Consider the following 25,200-nt stretch of genomic DNA (forward strand, 5'->3'; position numbering starts at 1 on the left):
TGTATATAAAGACATGTATTTATATATATGTATATGCATATAAGCTGGAGTTTACATACCTCAAAAGCTCGAAGAAGGACATCTTCTGGAATTGGTCTGTATCTGTAATTATGCAATAAAATGAGTAAATACCATGGTATTTACCACAGTCTCTACATAATAAATCAGCAGTCTCCAACGTTTTTGGCACTAGGGAACAGTTTCATGGAAGACAATTCTTCCACAGACCAGGGTAGGGGAGGGATGGTTTGGGGATGAAACTGCTCCACCTCAGATCATCAGGCATCAGATTCTCATAAGGAGCGTGCAACCTAGATCCCTAACATGCACAGTTCACAATAGGGTTTGCATTCCTATGATAATCTAATGCCAATGCTTCTCTGACAGGAGGCGGAGTTCGGGCAGTAATGCTCACTCTCTTGCTGCTCACCTCCTGCTGTGTGGCCCAGGGGTCCTAACAGGCCAGGGACTGGCACTAGTACCTGGCCTGGTGGTTGCAGACTCCTGTAATAAATGACCACATAAAACAAAATAGGGCTGGGCGCAGTGGCTAACGCCTGTAATCCAAGCACTTTGGGAGGCCGAGGTGGGCAGATCACCTGAGGTCAGGAGTTCGAGACCAGCCCGGCCAACATAGTGAAACCCTGTCTCTACTAAAAATACAAAAATTAGCCGGGCATGGTAGTGTGCACGCACCTGTAATCCCAGCTACTCGGGAGGCTGAGGCAGGAGAATCGCTTGAACCCAGGAAGTGGAGGTTGCAGTGAGCCAAGATGGTGCCACTGCATTCCAGCCTGGGTGACAAGAGTGAAACTCCATCTCAAAAAAATAAAAAATAAAAAGTAAAATAAAAGCTGCTAACATACTGGGATGCTAATACTTGCCTCATTGAAATCTTTTTGGATTTCTGGATATGAAAGTTGAAAATATCTCAGCCCCACAGGAAATATTTAGTGCAAAATCACTGACATGTTTGAGGTTATCTACTAGCTTTTTGGACATCAATTTATCTGGGCACAAGACTTCTATGATGAACCAACTGTGGTAAGCTAACGCTATATTTTTGCTAGAAAAATATTAGGATTCTTATTTATCATTGATAATTCAAAACAGAAGATATTAAGAATGTTGATTTATGATCTTTATACCTTATTTACCCTCTAATTATGCTTTGCTTAGGATAACACTAATGTGGTTGATGTTTCTAAGCATGTACCAACTGGCAGTTCAGAAGTAGCTTGAAAGGTTAGAGGGAGGCCACGTTAAGATACATTGGTTGAGTATAATACACAAAGTGAAAAAGCCAAGTGTCCTGAAATGAATGGCTTCATAATTCTGATCATTACTTTGCCTTAACAATTGCATTTACTTACTTTCTTTCTAGTAGTATTTCTGTCATCACTGGGAGAAATTTTTCGAATCGAATGTATCCAGTGGGTTCTTCTTCCTCTACCTAAACATTCAATAAGTAAATAGCCATTTATTCATTCAACAAATGTATTCAGCAACTACTTTTCCCAAGCACTGTGCCAAGTGCTAGAGACTCTGGATGGTGAGCACACTTGGGCATGACCCCTGCTCACAGAGATGGTACTTTATTTTTTTAAGATTTATCTTCATCATTCAACTGGAACACAGCTGATACTCTGATAAGGGAGACAGACATTAATCAAGAAACAGCAACACAAAGACACTGTGAATTGATGTAAGCACAGTGAGGGGAAGGAGCATGGGTCTGTAAGAACGGTCAATAAGGAACACTCAGCCGGGCGTGGTGGCTCATGTCTGTAATCCCAGCACTTGGGGAGGCGAAGGCAGGCAGATCACTTGAGGTCAGGAGTTCGAGATCAGCTTGGCCAACATGATGAAACCCCGTCTCTACTAAAAATACAAAAATCATATGGGTGTAGTGGTGCGCACCTGTAATCTGAGCTACACAGGAGGCTGAGGCAGGAAAACCACTTGAACCCGGGAGGTGGAGGTTGCAGTGAGCCAAGATCGCACCACTGTACTCCAGTATGGGCGACAGAGTGAGACTCTGTCTCAATAAAAAAATAAAAAATAAAAAAATTGCCGGGTGCAGGGCTCACGCCTGTAATCCCAGCACTTTGGGAGGCCGAGGCAGATGGATCGCAAGGTCAGCAGATGGAGACCATCCTGGCTAGCACAGTGAAACCCTGTCTCTACTAAAAATACAAAAAATTAGCCGGGCGTGGTGGCGGGCGCCTGTAGTCCCAGCTACTCAGGAGGCTGAGGCAGGAGAATGGTGTGAACCCAGGAGGCAGAGTTTGCAGTGAGCCAAGATCAGGCCACTGCATTCCAGCCTGGGCGACAGAGTGAGATTCCATCTCAAAAAAATAAATAAATAAATAAATAAAATAAAAAATAAATAAAATAATAAAATAAAATAAAAATAAAACAACAAAGAACACTTCTTAGACCAGGAGACCAGGGAAGTCATCCATGAGGAAATAACACTCCAGCTGATTTAGAAAGGATGAGTAGAAGGTAATGAGACAGAGACAGCAGGGGAGAGACAGTCACCTAGAGGAAATTGAATATGCTAAGACTCTGTGCTGACACGTTGGAGGCTAGGAGGCTGGAGTACAAGGAGCAGGGAGAAGGCTTCAAGATGAGGCTAGAAAGAGAGACAGGGGCCCCACAGCAGGGCCTTCTTGTCCATGACAGTGATAAGGTTGCTAGCCTAAGAACAATGGGAAATCAGTGACGGTCTCATAGATGCATGTTTTGAAAGAGCACACTGGTTGAGGGTCAGGCAGCTTCTTCAATAGTCTAAGCGGATATGACAAGGGCTTAGATTGGAGTGGCAGCCATGCAGAGAGAAATGCATGGCTTCAAAAAATATTTAAGAAGTGAAATTGGTAGGACCTGGTCCTGCATTCATTATGAGTAAGGATGGAAAAAACAGAGGATTCAAGGATGACTCCCAAGATTCTGACTTATACCACTGGGATAAGGTGATGCTTTTCCCTGAGATAAGGAATCCTGAATGAGAGACCAGGTTAGGGGACCAATCACGATCTCAAGGACCAACTACAACTTAAATCATCATAATACGTATTAAGTACCTATAATGGTAAATAGAACTTTGTCACACCACCACTAGATTAGAAGACTATACCTGAGAAGGAGAAGGTTTGGCACTTAGCACTATTAAATGAGAACGAAACAGATCCCTGCCCGTGGGTTTGACGTGGATGGAGGGGCTGAACAAAACACCGTTGACCTTAACTTTCATGTCAGGCTATCTATAAGGAGCTGTACATTCTCCACTCCCTTTCAAAAACCCTATGAAAAGGCTCAAAGATCCCAATTCAGCAGATGAGCTTTGGACAGATTTATTCTTTGAGCAAAAACAAACAAACAAACAAAAAACCATAGGTTGCTGCTAAGTGGAACACACCGTCATCCAAATGACTCCTATTTTTTAATGTTTATACTAGATTCACACCTAGCATGGTAGAACCCTCAGACTCCACTCTCAGCAGAAATTCAGTGCATTCAATGACAGAATTGTGTGTTTCAGAATTTCTGAGCCCATCCATTCATGAACAATTGTCTTCAGCCGCCTCCAAGTCCAAGGCGAGCATTTTGCAGATTGATGTTCCTGTGGCTCTGAGGCGCTTGAGCAGCACTCTGCAAAGCCCGCCTCAGGAGCCTCAGGCAAATGCAATGTCGATCTCACGAGGTTATCTCCGGAGGAGGAGTTTTAAAATTAAAATGTTAAGTTGCTATTCTGATTACTCCAGAAATGTGCTCCAGAAGCAAGAGCCATGGTTTTTCCTTTCCTCCCACCACCACCAAACCTGCAGAGCAGGCAGTCTCAGCCTTTAAAGATCAAAACCCCTCTTTAGCCTACATGCACCCTGATCAAGGCACAAACTGTTGCTTGTTTTTCCAAAGGTAGTTCAACTGTATAATTCCGTCTCCATCACGGAAGAACTCACAAATGACACATAATATATGCCTCATATCGCTTCCCCGGGTTCCCTCACAACTTTCACAAACCCTCAGGGATGTGAACATTATGGTGCCAAATCCGTAGACCTTTTTTGCCTAATAGATGTTTGTGGAACCAAAATTATACGAAAATAAGTTAAAACAAAACAGCCAACTAGTCAGAATAGCAGAAGGGTCATAAGTGTTCTTTGTTATTGTTGTTTTTAAAGAGGGACAATGAATAAACAGGCCTTGTGGTTAGAAAAGAAGAAGAAAAATGGTTATGACCATCTTCAACTTGGGCAGAAATTGTAAAATCTTTCTATGACCCAACACTGTCCTCTAGAGGCCGTATCCAATTTGTTCTTGAGTACAAAAACATGTATAAGCAATGGCATTAAAAACGATAAAATTATACAATAATTCTAAGTACAGCATTCTTGGAATGTTTAATATAGACACTATTTTACATTATAAAAGGATTTTATATTTGAATAACCTTTTGATTTTAGAATAGTTTTAGATGCACAGAAAAGTTCCAGATATAATACAGAGTTCCCATATACCTCTCTCACTCAGTTTCCTCTATTTTTTTTCCAGTCTTATTGAGGTATGATGGACAAATAAAAATTGCATATATTTAAGGTGTGCCACATGATTTTTTGATATACATATACCTTGTGTAATGATTACCACACAGGCTAATTAACATATCCATCGACTCACTAGTTACCTTTTTTGTATGTGTGGTGAGGATACTTGAGATCTACTCTCTTAGTAATTTTCAAGTATAGAATAATTATTAACCATAGTCACCACGCTGTACATCAGAAATTGTTTTTCTTATCACTAAAAGTTTGTACCCTTTGACCAACATTTTCCCACTTCCCCTACCCCCGCCCCTGGTTAACTACGCATCTGCCCTCTGTTTCCATGAGTTTGACTTTTGAAAATGTAACAGAGATCATGCAGTATTTGTCCTTCTGTGTCTGGTTTATTTCACTTAGCATAATGTTCTCCAAGTTCATCCATGTTGTTGCAAATAGCAGGACTTCCTTTTTTAAGGCTGAATAATATTCCATTACATACGTGTGTGTGTGTGTGTGTGTATACACACACCTTTTGTTTATCCACTCATTTGTCTATAGACACGTTGTTTCCATATCTTAGCTACTGTGAATAATGCTGCAATAAACACGGCAATACAGATAGCTCTTAGAGATTCTGATTTTATTTCTTTTGGGACTTATACCCATAAGTGGGATTGTTGGATGATATGGTAACTCTATTTTTAGTTTCTTGAGAACCCTCCATACTGTTTTCCGTAGTGGCTGTGCCAATTTACATTCCCACCAACAGGTTCCTTTTTCCCCACACTCTCATCAACACTTGTGTCTTTTTGATAGTAGCCATTATAATAGGTGTGAGGTGATATCCCATTGTGGTTTTGGTTTGCATTTCCTTGATGAACAATGATGTTCATATACCTGTTGGACATTTGTACGTCTTCTTTGAAAATGTCAGATCCTTTTTTCCATTTTTATTAATTAGGTCATTTTTGTTTTTGCAGTTGAGTTGTCTGAGTTCCTTATATGTATTGGAATATTAACCCCTTATCAAATGTATGGTTTGCAGTATTTTTTCCCATTCCATAGGTTGCCTTTACATTTTGCTGCTTTTTTCTTTTGCATGCAGGAACTTTTTAGTTTGATGTAGTCCCACTTGTTTGTTTTTGCTTTTGTTGCCTGTGCTTTTGGTATCATATCCAAAAAATCATTGCCCAGGCCAATATCAAAGAGCATTTTCCCTATGTTTTCTTCTAGTTTTACAGCTCCAAATCTCACATTTAAATCTTTAATCCAGTTTGAGTTGATTTTTGTGTATGGTGTGAGATAAGGATCCAATTTCATTCTTCTCCATGTAAATAACAGTTTTCCTATCACCATTTATTGAAGACACTATCCTTTCCCTATTGTGTATTCTTGGCACTCTTGCTGAGGATTAGCTGGCCATTTATGCATGGCTTCATTTATAGGCTTTCTATTCTGTTCCAATAGTCCATATGACTGTTTTTATGCCAGTACCACACTGTTTTGATTACTATTGCTTTGTGACATAATTTGTAATTTCATTTGTGATACAATTCCTTTATTATTAACTCTCACATTATGGTACACTTGTCATAACTAATGAATCAATATTAATATATTATTAGTCACTAAACTCCAAACTTTATTTGGATTCCATTAGTTTTTCTAAAATGCATTTTTCAAATATGGTATATTCCAATGTCATAAAAAAGAAGAAGAAGAATAGGGTAGATGTTTAATCATGCTGATACCTTGATCTTAAACTTTCAGCCTTTAGAACTGTGAGACAATAAATTTCTATTGTTTAAGCCACTCTGTGTGGTGCACTATCAAAGCGGCTCTGGCAAACGTTGTAACTAACATATATTCTAAATATATATGACATATTTTTAACCAAAGACTTTGAATCACTATCATCAAGCAGAAGTCTGATCAGGTTTGAATCACTATCATCAAGCAGAGCAGATATTCAGAATTCAGAACTGTATTTCACGCCTGTAATCCCAGCACTTCATGAGGCCGAGGTGGGTGGATCACCTGAGGTCAGGCGTTCGAGACCACCCTGGCCAACATGGCGAAACTCCATCTCTACTAAAAATACAAAAATTAGCTGGGCATGATGGGGTGCACCTGTAGTCCCAGCTACTTGGGAGGCTGAGGCAGGAGGGTCTCTTGAACCCAGGAGATGGAGGGTGCAGTGAGCCGAGATCGCACCACTGCACTCCAGAGCAAGATTCTGTCTCCAAAACAAACAAACAAACAAAAAAACTGTATTTCACAGAGTTGATGCAGAAATGCAGAAAAAATGGTGCAATCGGGACCTATTTTCTCCAGGAGAAAACTCAATTATACTGAAATGAATTCAAGAAAAATTCCGTATATCAGACATGTTTGAAAAGACTACAAAGTCATTGCATTTCTTCACTTAAAGCAAAGTCATGTTGGGAAAATCCACTTGAGTTCTTTCTGTATTGGTCAGAGTCTTTTTTAAAAAATAGATGTTCTACAGGACTAGGTATGAAAAGTAAATAAATAGATAAATAATTTTAAAAGACCTTACCTTTCTTATAGAGAAAAATCACAATATATTCCCCATGTTAGACCAATAATAGTTAAGAATGTTATTAAAATTCATTCTCTAGCTTCAGCATGCTCATGTCTAACAGGGAGAACAGTAACCTACGGGATGGTGGTGAAGGTTCCATGAGATATTAAGGTGCTTTGTGAACTGTGAGAATCAATGATAATGACGATGATGATGACGACAATGTTCCATGAGATATGAAGGTGCTTTGTGAACTGTGAGAGTCGATGATGATGATGATGACAATGACGATGACGATGATGATTTCTACCAGCAGTGTACACACTTGTGGTTCTATGACATGCAATAGCACTTTTTCCTAAAGACTCAATCGCTGGTGCTGAAATTTCAGGCACCTCCTCCCTGACCCACCATGTAGACCCACCTGTTTACACAGAAGTTTGCCTCTGCCGCCTTTCTGTAAAATGCCACGCGGAATGCGGCAATTAAATAAGATAACGTATGGAATTGCTAGGCACATTTAACACCCTCTCCCTCACCCCTTGTTGCCTCGCCCCATGTCTAGAGGACAGGGTATGTGGGTTAGCAGTGATGCCTCCACCTCTGCTGTTTCCCCACATGGCCTCTTTGGACTGAAAAAAAGGCGAAAGTAACAAATATCCACCAAACTCCACATCCCTCCCTTCAAAAGACAGAAGAAACTCACAAAACAAATACATCCTGTTACTGCAAACATGAATGAGGCAAAGTAAGTTAAATCTAGTTTGTTTCTTCTAAGAGAAGGGCCAATGTGGAGTAGTAATTTAAAAGTAACCCAGGCAGCATTTATGAATGTACAGGAAAAACGTCTTTGCCAGAAGACCCCTCGAGTGTAGCCGGCTAAAAGTACCATTTGCAGGGAATTCATCTTAACAGTGTGCCAACAGATGCTCACCTGGAAAACCAAGGCCCTGATATGCCTGGCTTCTCCTCCTGCAAAGAATTAAGGTGGAGTAGGTGACCTGAAGAAAATATACTGCCTTCATTGCCACACAAAGCGGTCCAAATTCTAGAGGCGAACACAGTGCCTTCTGGCACTCCACAGTCTCTCTGCTTCCTCTTCCCCAATATGGAGCCATCTCAATAAATACTGTGGGACTTTTTAATAATATCAACATTTATCTCAGCCTCAAAGCATGTGGCAAATACTGTGCTTCTCACTCTACTTTGGTCTAAATCAATTTTCTTAATCCATTTTGGATTTGAGGAAATACAGGCACAGAGAGGTTAAGTGCCTATCTGAGGGCGTCAGAGTCAGTCAGGTGTTTTGATGGGATCACAGCCTGGAGTTCTTAACTTCCATTTCCATCGAGAAATCATCAGGCCATCTCTTTTCTCATAACAGCATTATTTATTTTAATGCCGAACCCACTAAATAGGCACAATAAAACACACCGTGAAAATTCATTTCTCCCCAGCGACATAACAATCAGTCAATAAACTGAACCATGTCATGCTTCACAAAAATAATGTCAGTAGTTAAGATGGTTTGTAAAGCAACTGCATTTCGATTAGTTCCAGGTCACCAAATCAGATATACATGCGAATTTTTAAAAACTGTTTGTAGTAAAAAATATAAAAGCCACGAGATAGTCCACATTAGGCTCTAATTAGTATATATACAAATTTTGACATAAACTATGTTTCAAAACCGAAACATAAACACAATTTAGAAAATGTTGGTCGGGCGCGGTGGCTCAAGCCTGTAATCCCAGCACTTTGGGAGGCCGAGGCGGGCGGATCACGAGGTCAGGAGATCGAGACCACGGTGAAACCCCGTCTCTACTAAAAATACAAAAAAAAAAAAAAATTAGCCGGGCACGGTGGCGGGCGCCTGTAGTCCCAGCTACTCAGAGAGGCTGAGGCAGGAGAATGGCGTGAACCCAGGAGGCGGAGCTTGCAGTGAGCCGAGATTGCGCCACTGCACTCCAGCCCGGGCGACAGAGCGAGACTCCATCTCAAAAAAAAAAAAGAAAGAAAGAAAATGTTTCTCTCCCTTGAATAGATAGAATAAAATCACAAAAATTAATTGGCACTTACCAAAAACGTTGTCTTTACAAAGAAAAAATTTTAAAGCCACTTACTTTAGAAAAAGTATTTATTCTAAAGATTCCACAGGCTGTTGTGCAACCATGAGGCTACATGAGTCTTCTGGGTTATAAATTCCTTTCCTATTTAAGTGCAAGTGTTAAAAATAGATGAATCACCAGAGAGTCTAAGAATCAACAGGTGGCTAAATCCGGTACTTAGTGAGGTCCCTTCCAACTGAGAGTTTCTCCAATTTGAAGAGATGGGGGAAAGGTTGCAGCAGTGCCATTTTATCACTGTTGCATCAGGCCATTAATTTCCCTGTTTTAATCCTCTGAGGGTGGGGCTTCAGGGGTGCCAGCTACACTAATTTTTTCATCCTCTCCAGCTCCAGTTTCTCTACTTAAGTGTGAGTGCCGCTCCCCACGCCAAGTAGAGTTTTCTTGTATTTGATCGAGGCAGCAAGTGTTGGAGGAATCATCTCACTAAGGTACTCTTCAACCCCACTCAGACCAAAAACAATGATTTAAAGTTGTGTTGCAATATGATTGGAGGAAAAGCTTTATTCTGGGTTGCGATTAATTTAAGCAAAGGAGCAGTGGTTAACACAATAAATATCTGAATATAGTGACGAACAAAAAGTGACCCTCCTTTCCCTAATAAGAAAATCCCCCAAAGGAGTTTTGATCAAGTTAAATATATAAACTTTACTACGTCCACAGATATATTTAAGATCATGTATGTAACAACGTTAATTTAAAAATATCGCTCTTTACTTTTACATTTTAAAAAGCAACTTTATTCAAACTTTCAACATGCATCTTCAATAGTGTCTTTGTGACCACTAGACAACTTTTTGAATGATATAATGCAGTTTTCTTTTCTTCTTTTTCTTGTTACAGAGATAATACATGTTCTTTGCGGAACAGTGAAAAATAGAGATGAGCGCAAAGAATACAAATCACCCTGGGATTTGATCCTGTCATCTACAGATCACTTCTGTATATACAGTGCTGGAGAGTTTTGTTTTAGTTTTATATTTATTAATACAATGCTATATCCACATATTATATTTGTGTATGTATTATATATATATGTATATATATATATTTTAGCAAGAAATAGAATTCTAGCTTCTTTTTTTTTTTAACTTAACACACTGTGAACATATTATCAAGCCATTAGTCTTTTTTTTTTAAATTAATATACTTGAGTTTGTTAAGAGTAGTTTTAGGTTCAGAAGTCCAATTTCAATTTCTTGTCACTGGTGAGTTTAATCCAGTTGCATTTATTATGATTTTTTTTTTTTTTTTTTTTGAGATGGAGTCTCACTCCATCGCCCAGGCTGGAGTGCAATGGCACAATCTCGGCTCACTGCAAGCTCCACCTCCTGGGTTCACGCCATTCTCCTGCCTCAGCCTCCTGAGTAGCTGGGACTACAGGCGCCCATCACCACGCCTGGCTAATTTTTTTCTATTTTTAGTAGAGATGGGGTTTCACCGTGTTAGCCAGGATGGTCTCAATCTCCTGAACTCGTGATCCGCCCACCTCAGCCTCCCAAAGTGCTGGGATTACAGGTGTGAGCCACCACGCCTGGCCTATTATGATTATAAGTACCATTATCTTGTGTTTTCTAGATACTCTGATTATTCTATGCTTCTTTTTTGTCTTTTTGGACTGACGGAATGTCCTCTAATTCTTTTATGCTCTATATCAATTTGGAAGTTATGCATTCAATTTATACTCTTTTGTAGTTACCCTTAATATTTAAACATGCATACTTACTTCACCCCAATGTTTGTATTACATCTTATATGCTATAATTATCAGTGGTTTAGTTCCAACACTTAGTAATGCTCTCTTTCTAAAGATTATTACAATATCTCATTTAGATTTATATTATTAATACTTTTCTCAGGAGTACTGTTGCTATTTTCTGATTAATCAAATATCAGTGAAATTTCTGGGTTAAGGAGGCAAACTGTATATCTGCATCTAACTTTACTCTCTCTCAAATCTTATTAAAATTGCAGTAAATAAATATTTGTTAAAACAATCATACACCTACTTAGGAAGAATAGGAAAAAATATAATGGGAATAGAATTTTGGAAGCTGCGAAGTAGATGGATGAGTGACAATAATCTAGTAGATCTAGAAAACTGAACCCAAGACAGTAGTGAGTCAAGAATCCTCAAAAAGCATTGGTTACTTCCGGAAATGAGGGTGAGGGAGCAGGAACTAAAATTAGGGGAACTAGGGTAAAATATGTTTGAAAAGCTGTGAATTCCCTCTCAGTTTTCCCCACTAAGTGACTGCCTCCCCCCATCCCCACAGGAGTTTAGAGATTTACCTTCTAAAGAGTGTAAACAGAAGGTGTCTGAACTGGCAGCTAGATGCTTTTGCCTCCCAAGCAGAAGATTGAAGAATCTATTCCGAAGAATCAAGCCTGCACGAGAGAAAAATCCCCAACACTCCGATGCGGGTGATTCCCAGATTACCCAGTGATGAAGTTTAAAGTTGACAAGTTCCATGCACGTGTTTGTTATGAACTGACAGCCAAGGTTTATCAGACACGGAGGAAAGCTACTAAAAAACAAAGACCAGAACAGACACAGATATCAACCTGGAGAGAACAGATTATGCAAAGAGAAGAAAACTTCAAATAAACTACCACTATTATCTTCAGAGATCTGAAACAAGAACAGGATGCTATTTAGAAAAGAACATTCAAAGAACAAAAACAAGCTACTGGAAATTTAAAACACAACAGAAATGAAAAACTCAATAAAAATATTGCAACAGAAAGTTCAAGAAATCTACCAGAGAGAACAAAGAGACAGAGATGGAAAATAAGTGAAAAATAAGAATATTAGGCTGGGCGTGGTGGTTCGTACCTATAATCCCAGCACTTTAGGAGGCCAAGGCGGGCGGATCACTTGAGGTCAGGCGTTCGAGACCAGCCTGGCCAACATGGTGAAACGCCATCTCTACTGAAAATACAAAAATTAGCCAGGCATGATAGCATGCGCCTGTAATCCCAGCATTTTGGGAGGCCAAGGCAGGCAGATCACTTGAGGTCAGGTGTTCAAGAACAGCCTGGCAAACATGGTAAAAACCCTGTCTCTACTAAAAATACAAAAAAAAAGAAGAATATTAAAGACTAGTCCAGAAACACAAAAATGAATAATAGGAGTTCCAAAAGAGAGAAAAAAAGAAAACAAAATAATTGCAAGAAAATTTCCTGGAACCAAAAGATACAAGTCACTAGTTTGAAAAGGCCCACCAGGTATCTAACACATTAGATATGTGTTTACACCAACGTAAATCATTGTGAAATTTAAACTCTGGGGAAAAAAGACTGTCCAGGGTTTCAGGAAAAAAAAAAATTAATGGTTATATACAAAGGATTGGGAACCAGAATGGATTTGCACTATCTCAATAGCATTACCAGGAACATGAAGATGAGGAGTGCCTTCAGAACTCTTACTGAAGACCTGAAAAATCCAAATCCATTTAATGAAGAAAAATCCACTGAATGTAGAGTTCTATATTCAGCCAAAGATTAGCATAATCACTTTCAAACATACAAATCTCAAAAATTTTACCCCCAAGGCACTCTTTCCCAAGAAGCTATCAAATAATGTGTTAAAATGCTAGAGGAACTAGAAAGAGGAAAACTTGGGATAGAAAGAAGTCCAACCCAGAAGGAAAACAGTGACTCCCGGGAATATCACAAAGATCCCAGAACGATGGCTGTGCACAGGTGTCGAGGTCAATCATCACACGTAACGGGACAGTTTTGTTAAGGACTGTCATTACCATGGTCTCCCTGCCATGGTATCCTCTTCTGATCCAAGAACAGAATTCCAGGATAAGCCTGGCCCAGTTCTTATCCATCACTGACCTATCTTTACCATGTGCTGGTCAAGTTTCTGCTCACTCTTGCCCCACTCCTTGGATCTGATGAGGACCTTCATTTCATTCTTAAGTAGTTTTATGCTTTGATCTAATCCTGAAAGCCAGGGGTAGGCCCTAGTGAGTTTAGAAATAAAATATATAGAGCAGCCAACTCTTTTTGGTCATATTCTACTGGACACTGAACACCTGATTCGCATTACAGCTCTTCCAGACGACAACTATGGCAGCCATGAAAATTCAATTTTCTTTCTTTTTTTTTTTTTAAAAAAAGAAGTTGAAATCTGGGACAGGCACAGTTGGTCACGCCTGTAATCCCAGCGCTTGGGAGGCCAAGGTGGGCGGATCACCTGAGGTCAGGAATTCAAGACCAGCCTGGCCGACATGGTGAAACCCTGTCTCTACTAAAAATACAAAAATTAGCCGGGTGTGGTGGTGCGTGCCTGTAACCTCAGCTACTCGGGAGGCTGAGGCAGGAGAATCACTTGAAGCCAGGAGGCAGAGGTTGCAGTGGGCCGAGATCGTGACACTGCACTCCAGCCCGGGTGACAGAGTGAGACTCCGTCTCAAAAAAAAGAGTTGAGATCTAGCTCTGTTACCCAGGCTGCAGAGCAGTGGGTCACGGTTGTGCCTCATTCCTGAGCTCAAGCAATCCTCTCACCTCAGCCTCCCAATGAAATGCACCTCTTAAATCTACAGTTGCAGGAAATGTAATTGAATGATGATCCTAGCCATCATATTTGAGCCAAGGCCATCCATCCAATGGGCTGCTCCAGGCAATAATGTAAGTGTTAAATCCCAGCATAATCTGGCTGAGGAAGTGCTGGGCCTAATAAGGAAAGAAAAAGACTATACACCAAAATCGCAAAAGGAATTAGAGAGGGATTGGCTCCTGAACTAGGAGCTAGGGGAGTACCCCTGAGATTGGATGAGAGTGCTTGACCAAGAGGCCTGGAATATAAAACTGGATGAGCAAGAATTCATCGACTTCAGGCACTTTCTCAGGACACAGACTTAACACTCTGGCGAGGACCCTAGGAGATGGGGCACACTTGCTGCGAGGATGACACCTGGAACAAGTGACACCAAACCCTGAGTGAAGTGGCAAACCAAGCTGACGGAAGTGGGAGGGCAGAATGGGTATCTAATGAGTCAGAAGACTCACTGGAGGATTCTGTTCCATGGGAGGGCTCAGATGCACTGCTCACCAAGGGCATCAGGCTGGTGAGAAAGGCACTAGTGTCACTAAGTTCTGTGATGGTGTCTTCTGCAAGCCAGGGTTGACTAGATTAGCTAATTGCAGACCTGGGTTTGTTAAACCCATGGAATGATTTGCTAGCCAGCTCTCCTATACCCAGGTAACAGAGGCCAAGCAGAGTTGTTTGAGCACAGAAGTTAAGAGGCCTCATATAATGAGCAGACAGACTGAAGAGGGAGTCAAGGGGAAAGGTGGAGATGGCTAATAGAACATAGCATGCTCAGGAGCAAAACAGACGGGCAGCCAACAAAGGTGCTGCCTAACATCTACAACCAAAAAAGGGCAAGGATGGGGAAGTGGAGGCTGCGGATGGTCACCCCAATAAAAAGTCATAATCCGTGCTTAGTTCCTAAGCCTGAGTCAATAATCTGACCAACATAGGTCTTACTTTTAAACCATCTTTTAGTTTTCCTTTGTAATTAGTTGAAGTTCTCCATAATTCCACTTAGGTTGGAACTTCAAAAGACAGACCTCTAAATAACCTTTCCATTTGTATGAAAATGCCATTATCTCCTTCCAGCTCCCATACCCTGAAGATCCTAGAAGGCTCTAACTTAATATTAAAAGAAGGATTATTTGGTAGCCTATATGTCAGTAAGATTTTTCACTAATCCTTCTCACAGTTGCCAGTTTTTGTGATATTCCAAAAGGCAGAAAGTATTTGCAGGAAGTTGCTATTTATAGAATATGAACTGTATGGATCAAAGTTAAATGATTTTTTAAACGATCTATTTCAAGAGAAACACCAGATTTGAAATTGATCTTCAGGAAGCAAAGGGCTGAAAGTTACAAAAATTAAAGAGAAAAGAATGTGTCTACACTAAAGTTCAAGGACATGACAACCAGGGAATTTTACACAGGTTTCAACTTTTTATACAACAATTTTTTGTTTGTTTGTTTGTTTGTTTGAGACAGAGTCTTGCTCTGTCACCCAGGCTGGAGTGTAGTGGTATGATCTCAGCTCATTGCAACCTCTGCCTCCCAGGTTCAAGTGATCCTCCTCCCTCAGCCTCCCAAGTAGCTGGGATTACAAGTGTGTACCACCACACCCAGCTATTTTTTCTATTTTTAGTAGAGACAGGATTTCATCATGTTGGCCAGGCTGGTCTCAAACTCCTGACCTCAAGTGATCCACCTGCTTCAGCCTCCCCAAGTGCTGGGATTACAGGCGTGAGGCACTGTGCCCAGCCTTATAGAACAATTTTAAAGCATATACACACATGCATTTAACTAGTTTGATCTCTGAAGCTATTATAGAACATTTAGCAATATGACATTTACCCTTAGATGTTGACTTTTATGGGGCTTTGATTTTCTAAATGTGTTTACATGTATTCACTATTAAATGTATTTAAATATGTACAAATAGATACTTGTATTTATCAATTCAAATTTGTGATTTTTTTCATGTGCTTTTTTCCCACCCATTTATTTGGAAAAGTTCTTAAAAGGTAGTTATACCCAAAGCTGTTTATCAGTAGAATTTAATTAGAGTAAATTGTGTTGGTATACAAATATAGAAAAATATTTACAGAGCTTAATAGCTCAGTAACCCCTATTGGTACATAAGTATTATAAATATGTGTAATTTTCAAAGGGTGTGTCATGTCCCTTAAAAAGGGTAAAAATAAAATAAAACTTTGGACCTAAGCACCCACTGTGGCTAATTGCCCAAACCAGTGGAGATTATTATCCTAGAGAGCCACCTGCAGTGCAAGCAAACTCAAGTATGTACTGCATGCCAACCAAGTAACAGCTGATTCCTCAGTTATTAAATTTAATCCTCATAAAAACATTTTCATATTATTATACTCCTTTTGCAGATGTGAAACCAAGCTTTGAAGGATTAAGTGGCTCACTGAAGACCACATGGCTATAAGTGGTAGCTGGGGAGTTTGAACTCAGATCTTCTAGTACTAGATGTGGTATTTGTTCTACTTTGGCACAGAAACCCATAGATCAGGAGTTGGCAACCTTTTTCTGCAAAGGCCGGATGATAAATATCTTAAGCTTTCCAAGCTGTAGGTCTTTGTTGCAACTACTGAACTCTGCCCATGTAGTCAGGAAACAACCATAGATAATATACAAATAAATGAGTTTAGCTGTGTTTCAGTGAAACATGCACAGGTGGTGGGCAGGATTTGGCCAGGGGCCATGATTTGCTAACTCCTGATAGAGATTAAAACATACAAACAAACCATAGAGGGACTAGACTCTGGAGATCCTCCTTTTCTGACCTTCGGAGGTATTTGTCATTATTGCTCCACTTACTATCCTGAGCATGTGATGATGATGATTTCACTGTAAATTCGTCCTCTAGTTCTTACCTCTTCCACAGTGCCAGCTTGCTTTTCCCTAACACTAATTCCAGCTTTGTGCAGAAACACTTTAAGGCAGTAATCAGTATCTTTTTTTAATGTGAGCATCAATTCAGGAAAAACAAGCTTTTTCTCTTACTCTTGGTAAAAATAGCTTTATTGAATCCCAAAAGGTAAAAACAATGTGTTCTTACAACTTAGATTCCTTTACTGAATATTTCCAAATGCTTCAAAAAATTGCTACTGTTTTTTGGTCACCAAGGTGCTAATATCTGTGCAGCAGAATCATCTTTCTAATCTTCCCCTCCTTAACTTTACATAATGCTTTAGGATTCAAAACATGCATTCTTGTACCTTCTTTCATTTATCTTTGAAGCAAACTTGGAAGTAGTTATTATTACGGAGAAACTGATACTCAACAGGGGTTAAGTGACTCACCACAGTCACAATTCCTTCCCTCCAACTTCATACTGAACAAGGAGGTGCTGTGCTAGGTGCAAAATAAAGACATAAAATTCCACTTCCTTACCTGTCTCTCTTATCCCCTTTGCCATCCCCAGACTCCACTAAAATCTTTGTGCCTAGATAAGCAATTCTGAAAAGATTCTTCTGGCCAGGTAGCTTTTTCCCCTTAAAGTCTCTGTTGCTGAACCGAATGCTGCATTTGAAATGAGATCAGAGACCTTTCTGGAAAGTCAAATAGAGCATGAAGCGCTCTCGTCTTGGGCTGCTCGTCCACTGCCTTACGGGATCGTTCTCTCCACGGACTCATCTCCACTATTACACATGACTCGTTTTTAAACTTCTTAGACTCTCCGGTCAATGTAAAGTTCATTCCTGATATTTTATTCTGTTTACTACTTGTTCTAAAATACAGTTTTATTTCCCCAAATAAATAACAATTCCTTACTGTCTCTGTCAATAGACTTTCTGCACACGGTCAGCCCCTTGCATCAACTGGCCTCTCTTCAACTAATTTTACAGAGAGGATCATTTCTACAGCGGGTTCTTTATTTGATCAGTTGTGTTATTGTTCATATTCATTTCTTCAAGATCTGCTCTTAATTCTTTCAGATTTTGTTGGTTGGCTAATATGAATAGTTATCCTAATATTTCCACTGAGCACATTCAGTAGTTTAGGCCATTTTCATTAGTTTCAGGTAACGATTGTTTTTAATTACAAGGAGTAGCTGTCACACAGAGAACCGGCTGAATGAAACCTTTTCGCCCCACTCACCTCTGCAATCAGATCATGCAGCTCTCCTTCAGTAGGGCAGCATCCTAATGACCTGATAATTGTTCCAATCTCTCTGGGAAAAAAAAAAAAAAAAAGTTTTCAATGGTTTTAGAATCTAAACTCTGAAAAGGCCATGTTTCTCCAAATTATCTCAGAGCATATTTTGTAATGTAGGAAACCAAATCACTCCGATATTGCCTCATGATTAAAAAAGATGTTTTCTGGGGAAAGAAAAAGGAGGATAAGTGAACCAAAGAAAGATGAAAGAAATGCTTTCATTGACTGGCAAGTGCCTTGCCTGGGCCAGTATAAAAAAGTTCTAGAAGGAAAAAGAAACGTTGGCCATGTACTAACTGACTTTAAGTGTTACTTAACCCTTTTGAGCCTCAGTTTCCACACCTGTAAAATGGGGATGATAATGACTCCCACAGAGTTTTGTGGTGAAGTTGACATTAATTATCAGAGTGTTAAAAGCATGGCCTCTAGCGCCAAACCACTAGGGTTCAAATCCCAGCTCTGTGACTTACTAGATCGGAGAAGTCACCTACCTAATCAATGTGTGCATAAGCCTACCTGGTTGGTAAAACACAGTGACTTCCTTCAGACACTAAGAACCAGGACGGGGGACACACTAAGGGTTAAATAAGAAGAGCTATCATAACACAAAGCACATCTCCTGGCAGAGCAGCTACTCAATAAACAGTAGTTATTCACCTCTCCCTGCCCCCATCATAACATAGTTCAATTCCACAAATAACCTAAGAAAAGTATAAATGCTATTCAACACTGTCTGAATATTCAGATGGGGATGTGTAATTGATTACGAAATATTTCCATTCAAAATTATCAAAATTAAAGTTGTAATGTTTGAATGTTAATTTCACAAATATTCACTTGACTAGAATAGTTAATTTGTTTACCATTCTGGATAATTTTAGTGGTATTATGTTTACTCCCTATTTTACAAAGAAAACATTTTAAATAAGAATTTTAAATTTCTTCACTGAAAGAGGTTGCAGAATGAGTATCAACTTAAAAGTAAAACCTAAAGTCAGTAACTGTGGAATATAGGATTCTTTTCACTTACTGATCTTCCTTCTTAATAAATGAAGGGCCAACAAAACATGTACTATCCTTGTGTCAGTATATTTCCTTTTTTCCCCTGTTTGCTTTTTTTTTTCTTTCATATAGCAAAGACATTATTATTATTATTATTATTATTATTTTTAGAAAGGGTCTCACTTTCGTTGCCCAGGCTGGAGTGCAGTGATGCAATCTCAGCTCACTGCAGCCTTGACTTCCCAAAACTCAGGTGATCCTCCCACCTCAGCCTCCCAAGTAGCTGGGACTACAGATGCGCGCCACCAGGCACGGCTAATCGCACATTCTCACTCTTATTGCAGGCAAGAGTTTTGAAGGCGGGCAACACAATCGCACATTCTCACACTTACTGGAGCGTTGGTCTCAGGGAGGTAGAGAGTAGAATGGTGGTTACCAGAGGCTGGGAAGGGAAGAGGAGAAGGAGGACAAAGAGAAATTGGGTTAATAGGAACAAAAATATAGTTAGATAGATGGAGCAAGTTCTAGTATTTCATAGTACAGTAGGAAAATTAGAGTGAACAATAATTTATTCTATTTTCAAAATAGCAAGAAGAGAAGAATTATAATGTTCCCAACACAAAGATAAACATTTGAGGCGATGGATATCCCAATTGCCCTGACTTGATCATTACACATTGTATGCAGGTATCAAAATAGCACATGGACCTCATAAATATGTACAGCCATGGTATATCGACTTTTTAATTACCAAAAAAAAAAAAAAAAAAAAGATTTTTGAAGGAGACAAGATGGGGAAAAGACAAATTCTAGGCCCATGCTAGACCAAACAGCAGCCATCAACTATGTCTGGCTATTATGCATTTGAAATATGACTACTGCAAATGGAAACGTACTGTCAGTGTAAAATACACACTGATTCCAAAAGCTTAGTATGAAAAAAGAAAATGCAAAATAGCTCATTAATAATTTTTAATATTGGTTACATGTTGAAATGATAACACTTTAGACACACCAGGTTAAATAAGATACGTTGTTAAAATTAATTTTACTTGTGTTAAATTATTAGGTTCGTGCAAAATTGTGGGTTTTGCCATTAAAAGGGCAAAAACTGCAATTACTTTTGCACCAAACTATAAGTTTCGCCTAAAGCTGCCTCCTTACATGTTTTAAGCTTGACCTAGAGGTTTCTGCATATATAGTGAACTGCAACCTAACTGTATGTTACAACAGACATAACGTACTCATGCCCCAATCACAGCGTTTCGGCCAATCACAGCCAATGGTTCAAACCTTGTTCAAAGGAGGCCAACTTCGAGCTGTAACTACGCCAGCTGTTTCTGCACCTCACTTCCATTTTCCGTACATCACTTTCCTTTTTTTGGAGGGGTGAGCTGATTCTCAGATGGTTCTTTGATCAATTAAATTCTGTTAAATTCAATTTGTCTAAAGTTTTTCTTTTTCTTTCTTTTTTTTTTTTTTTTTTTTTGAGATGGAGTCTTGCTCTGTCGCCAGACTGGAGTGCAGTGGCACAATCTTGGCTCACTGCAACCTCCGCCTCCCAGGTTCAAGCAATTCTCCTGCCTCAGCCTCCTGAGTAGCTGGGATTACAGGCAAACGCCACCACGCCCAGCTAATTTTGGGTATTTTTAGTAGAGACGGGGTTTCACCATGTTGGCCAGGATGGTCTCGATCTCTTGACCTCGTGATCCACCCGCCTTGGCCTCCCAAAGTGCTGGGATTACAGGCGTGAGCTACCACGCCCGGCCTTGTCTAAAGTTTTTTTTCCAACACCTGTTTCTTTTTTACTAAAAAAATGTGGCTAATAGAAAATGGAAAATGATATACTATGCAAACTCGTTCTAGACACGGATTTCTAGGGAAGAGCTTCCATCAGGAGTCAGACTGTGAGAAGAGCGCAGGTAAGGAGAAAATGAGAATTACACTGTGCTGTGTCAGCAACAGAAGCCTCCGCGTTCCTCTCTGGGACACTCCCAGCTACTCGGGAGGCTGAGGCAGGAGAATCGCTTGAACCCAGGAGGCAGAGGATGCAGCGAGCCGAGATGGCGCCACTGCACTCCAGCCTGGGCAACAGAGTGAGAGTCTGTCTCAAAAAAAAAAAGTACTAAGTAAATGTAAGGTATGGAAATTTGTGTCACAATCTCACATACAGTACTTGAGTAACCTGAGTATAAAATGTCTACCTGGGGTACAGTATTGACAGGATACACAAGGAGCTGGTAACATTAACTGGAGGGTGGAGAATGCCTTGGAGGAGAGCGGGTGGCAGGGGCAAAGGCTGGAGGAAGTCTTTTCAGCATCTACCTTTTGAATCTTTTGAATTACAAACAAATGAATACATACATTTTAAATTAAGTAACTTAGTCCCAGCCACTAGGGAGGCTGGGGCAGGAGGACGGCTGGAGGCCAGGGGTTCAAGGCTGCAGTGAGCTGTTACACACCTGTAAATGGCCACTGCACTCCAGCCTGGGCAGCACAGCAAGACTCTGTCTCTGAAAACATTTTTTAATCAAACAACTTACAACTTCACAAAATGAATATTCTGGCCCGATGATAAAAGGCTATATTTGTCTTAAACACATAAGAGAAGCGCAGTCTGACCCAGGGATAGGCAGCGAGGGGCAAGAAGAGCAAAAAAACCTAAGAGAGAGTTAGAAGGAGTCATCAGACTTCATGAGGGAGAGGAAGGTCAAAAGAGTTAAGAATTTCTTATCAGTTGGTAACGAGTTACCAATATCAAGGACTGCATCAATCACTGAGTTCAGAAAATGGAAGGAGAAACAGGCCAGGCACGGTGGCTGACATCTGTAATCCCAGCACTCTGGGAGGCTGTGGGTGGGAGGATCACCTGAGGCCAGGATTTCGAGATCAGCCTGGGCAACACAGCAAGACTGCCATGTCTACAAAAAAATTTAAAAATTAGTCGAGTGTGGTGGCATGTGCCTGTAGTCCCAGCTACTCAGGAGACAGAGATGGGAGGATCAGTTGAGCCGAGGAGTTCACGGCTGCAGTGGACTATGATCCTGCAATTGTACTCCAGCCCAGGTGCAGAGTGAGATCCTGCCTCTAAAAGAAATACCAATAAATGTGCAAAATAAATAAAAATAAATTTTTAAAAAGGAAGTTAAAAAATTTGGGTGGAGGGAGATGAAGAGTTCAATCTAGGACATGGTGAATTTCCAACATGCTTGTTCTTGCTGGTTATGCCATGAAAACCCCAGCCTTCTCTCAGGGTTACGTCGCAGTGAGCAGCCTCGAGAGATGACGTAATGTCTCCCTCCAGGCCAAAGAGCAGGCTTGCTTCCTGCTTGCTATAAAAGCAGTAGATATCCCCTGTTCTGTTCCCTGAAATTCTCTGTTCAGAAAACTCTGTTCCCTTTCTAATGCCAACCATTGCCTGTGCAGGCATCCAGCTGGGCCCATCACCAGGAAAAGGTGAGGGCAGGAGTAACTGTCACCCACAAGCTGATGCTCATGTTGCCTGCTGTGCCAAGAGGAATGAAGTCCTGTGTCACTGACCCAGGAGTCTCAAGTCTTGTGGCAACATCCATGAAACAGTAACAAGCTAACTTACTAGCTTACAAGTGGGGTAACATGGAACCACAGACTTGATACTCATAAGAGTGTGAAGTGCAGGAGAAGGATCTGGCTGGAGACGTGGATCTGGTCATGAAGCCACAGGAGCAGAAGAGCTCCTCTACGTAGAATGTATTGGCTGGGAAAGACAAGGAAGAGGTCTGAGGAGTACCCACATTCAAGGAATGATCCAAGAAAGAGGAACCTGCATTGAGAGATGGAGCAGAGGAGCCAGAGAAGGAAGTGAACATCCAGGAGAGGGCCGTGGCATGGAGGCTAAAGAAAAAGAAAATACAAAGTCATCCTTGGCTTTCCAATGCTGCTGAGAGGTCAAGGGAGGTAAATTACGAGAAATATCCACTGGAGTTAGTAAAACAGGAGATCAGCTATGATTTTGACAAGGGCACTCTCTGTTGAAGGTGGAGGAGAAATTAGATTGCAGTGGGTCAAGGAGGATCTAAGAAGGGAAGGAGAGAAGTCAGGCGTGGTGGTGGATGCCTGTAGTCCCAGCTACTCATGAGGCTGAGGCGTGAGGATTGCTTGAGCCCAGGGGAAGTGGGGGCGAAGGTTGCAGTGAGCACAGATCATGATGTGAACAGCCACTGACTCGGCACTCCAGCCTGGGCAACATACACAGACCCCCACATCAAAAAACAAACAAACAAAAACCCCAAAAAACAAACAGAAGTAAAGGGGAGGGAAGGGGTGTCTGGAGAGGAACATGATGTTAAAGAGGATGTTTTTTCTTTTTTGATCCTGAAGATCTGAATGATGTGAGCATATTTTAATGCTACGGGGAATGAGCCCGTGCAAAGAAGAAGGCTGATGAGGGCATTGTTCACTGGGTGGGTGGGTTTCCTGAGGGGTGGGAAGGCCTGGGCCAGGCACTCAGTGCTCAGTGTTCTTCCAGCCACCCCCATCCTAGGTCCTGCCACCTGCAAGTTGCTACATGTGAGAGAATGGCAAGTTCTTCCCTATCATAGGAAATTTCCCTCTCCCTCTTCCCACATCCCCTTGAGGAGCCCATCACCATCCTCTTCTCTGCTGAGCGAATCTGCTACGGTCTCACCTGCCCGGGTAGACTCAGAAAACAAAGCCCACATGATTGACATCTTCCAGGCATTCAGCAACTTCTCTCTCTCTAGTCTCGAATCACAAAGGCCTGATGATGTAAGAAAAAAAGGCAAAGATTCTTTTGCTGATGAGGTCACAGTGGCCTAAAGAACAATACCACGGCTTCCTCAAGAACTCATGCTGTACACCTACAAACCGCTCCACTAGCTCACCTGTATCTCATCTACCTTCTTCTCTTTTCCTCTACTGCACTGGACGAGGTTCTTTCCTCTTGTGGAGAGCTAATCTCTTCATTGAGCTCTGGGGCCCTGGAAGCTGTGCTAAGGCTCCCTGTGGCTGAGCCTGGTGCAGACGACATGGATGCTGTCCCTGCCTCAGGCCTAGACAGCTCATGAGCACAATGCTTTTCCTCTCTCCAGTTTCCCCCAGAGGCTGCACTAAGCCTTGGGGTCCCAGAACAGCAAGTCTTCTCTGAGTATCATTGATGGGTTCTTGGAAGCTGCAACTGAAAGCAAAAGGACGTATAACAAAACCATTTTTTTTTCTCATCAACTTTGTAACAACATTATTCAAAGACTTGCTGTACATCATTTCATTTAAAGTCGCAGTTTCCAACAACTGATTGAAAGGTTAAGAGAAGACTTACTGTACAATATAAGAGATGAAAAGAAGCCACGAAAACTACTAATATTAACTTTTTATCGGTCTTGACAAGTAGGGGTACAAGATTGAATCGGACTTAGAAAAGTAATGTGACTTATCTGTTATCTCAAGTTTTATCATACAATTCATATCTGTATCCCTAGTTTGTCTTTGGAAATGGCATGATGAAGAAACTCGCATATAGAGACTTCTCTGTCCTCTGTGTAGTACAAGGCAAGGTCCTCTGCTGAGAGTGAACGGGACGGAAGAAAAGAGACAGTCTGAGCTGTGTCTGGGCTCCCTCCAGCACTTAACATCACCACAACTTGCCACCAGGCGCGTATATCTCAAGATGCAAGCCCCCTTCTCGCTCTCACATTCTAAAACCTGCACTTCTCCAGAAGTGCTGGATATTTCTGGGTGCTCCCCAGAGGCCCCCTCTATTCTTCTCCACCTGCCCAGTTTCTCCAGCTGGCTGACCTCTGCTTCTGTGCCGGGCTTCCTTGCCTCAGGCTCCCTGCTTTGTGCAGTCAACAGGAGGCATGGCATGCATCTTCTACTGCTGTGTAACAAGCTGCCTGCCACAGAGTGACGGAATCAACAATGGCTTATTCTTTTCCGCCATTCCGCGGGTTGGCTGCGTGGTTCCTCCGCTAGTTTGGCCTAGGCTCACTCATGGAGCTGTGCTTGGCAGTTAATCTACACATGGCTGCTTAATCCTCTACACTCAGCCACTCATAATGGCCACTGTCACCACCCTGAACTCTGGGACCTTCACCCTCCATCCTGCCTGCTGTTAGTCCATAATCCTGAACATCTCTAATTTTCACGTTCTTTGTTCCTGCAAAGCACTCCTGCAATAACTAATAAAATAAAATAAAATAAAATGCCATGGCCTATTACAAACTCGCCCCATCCAACATCAAATCTGTCCCGG

The 25,200-nt window shown here is 41.0% G+C and overlaps 1 protein-coding gene across 9 annotated transcripts in view; it reads right to left on the reverse strand.

Annotated features, from left to right (window-relative positions):
- EFCAB2 (EF-hand calcium binding domain 2) overlaps positions 1 to 25,200 on the reverse strand; it is a 174,380-nt gene that overhangs the window by 64,403 nt on the left and 84,777 nt on the right. For all 9 annotated transcript variants that reach the window (XR_004030047.1, XR_004030046.1, XR_004030043.1 and 6 more), the window contains exons 3-5: positions 17,892 to 17,964; positions 1,374 to 1,453; positions 60 to 102 (exon numbers count right to left, since the gene is read on the reverse strand). Coding sequence is in view for 4 of the 9 variants with exons in the window: in XM_030812567.1 (XP_030668427.1) it covers positions 60 to 102; positions 1,374 to 1,453; positions 17,892 to 17,964 (196 nt within the window). In the remaining 5 variants the exon portion in view is untranslated. The remainder of the gene's footprint in view (positions 1 to 59; positions 103 to 1,373; positions 1,454 to 17,891; positions 17,965 to 25,200) is intronic.

This window comes from Nomascus leucogenys, chromosome 5, assembly GCF_006542625.1.
Source record: "Nomascus leucogenys isolate Asia chromosome 5, Asia_NLE_v1, whole genome shotgun sequence".
In the NCBI taxonomy this organism is placed as follows: Eukaryota; Metazoa; Chordata; class Mammalia; order Primates; family Hylobatidae; genus Nomascus; species Nomascus leucogenys.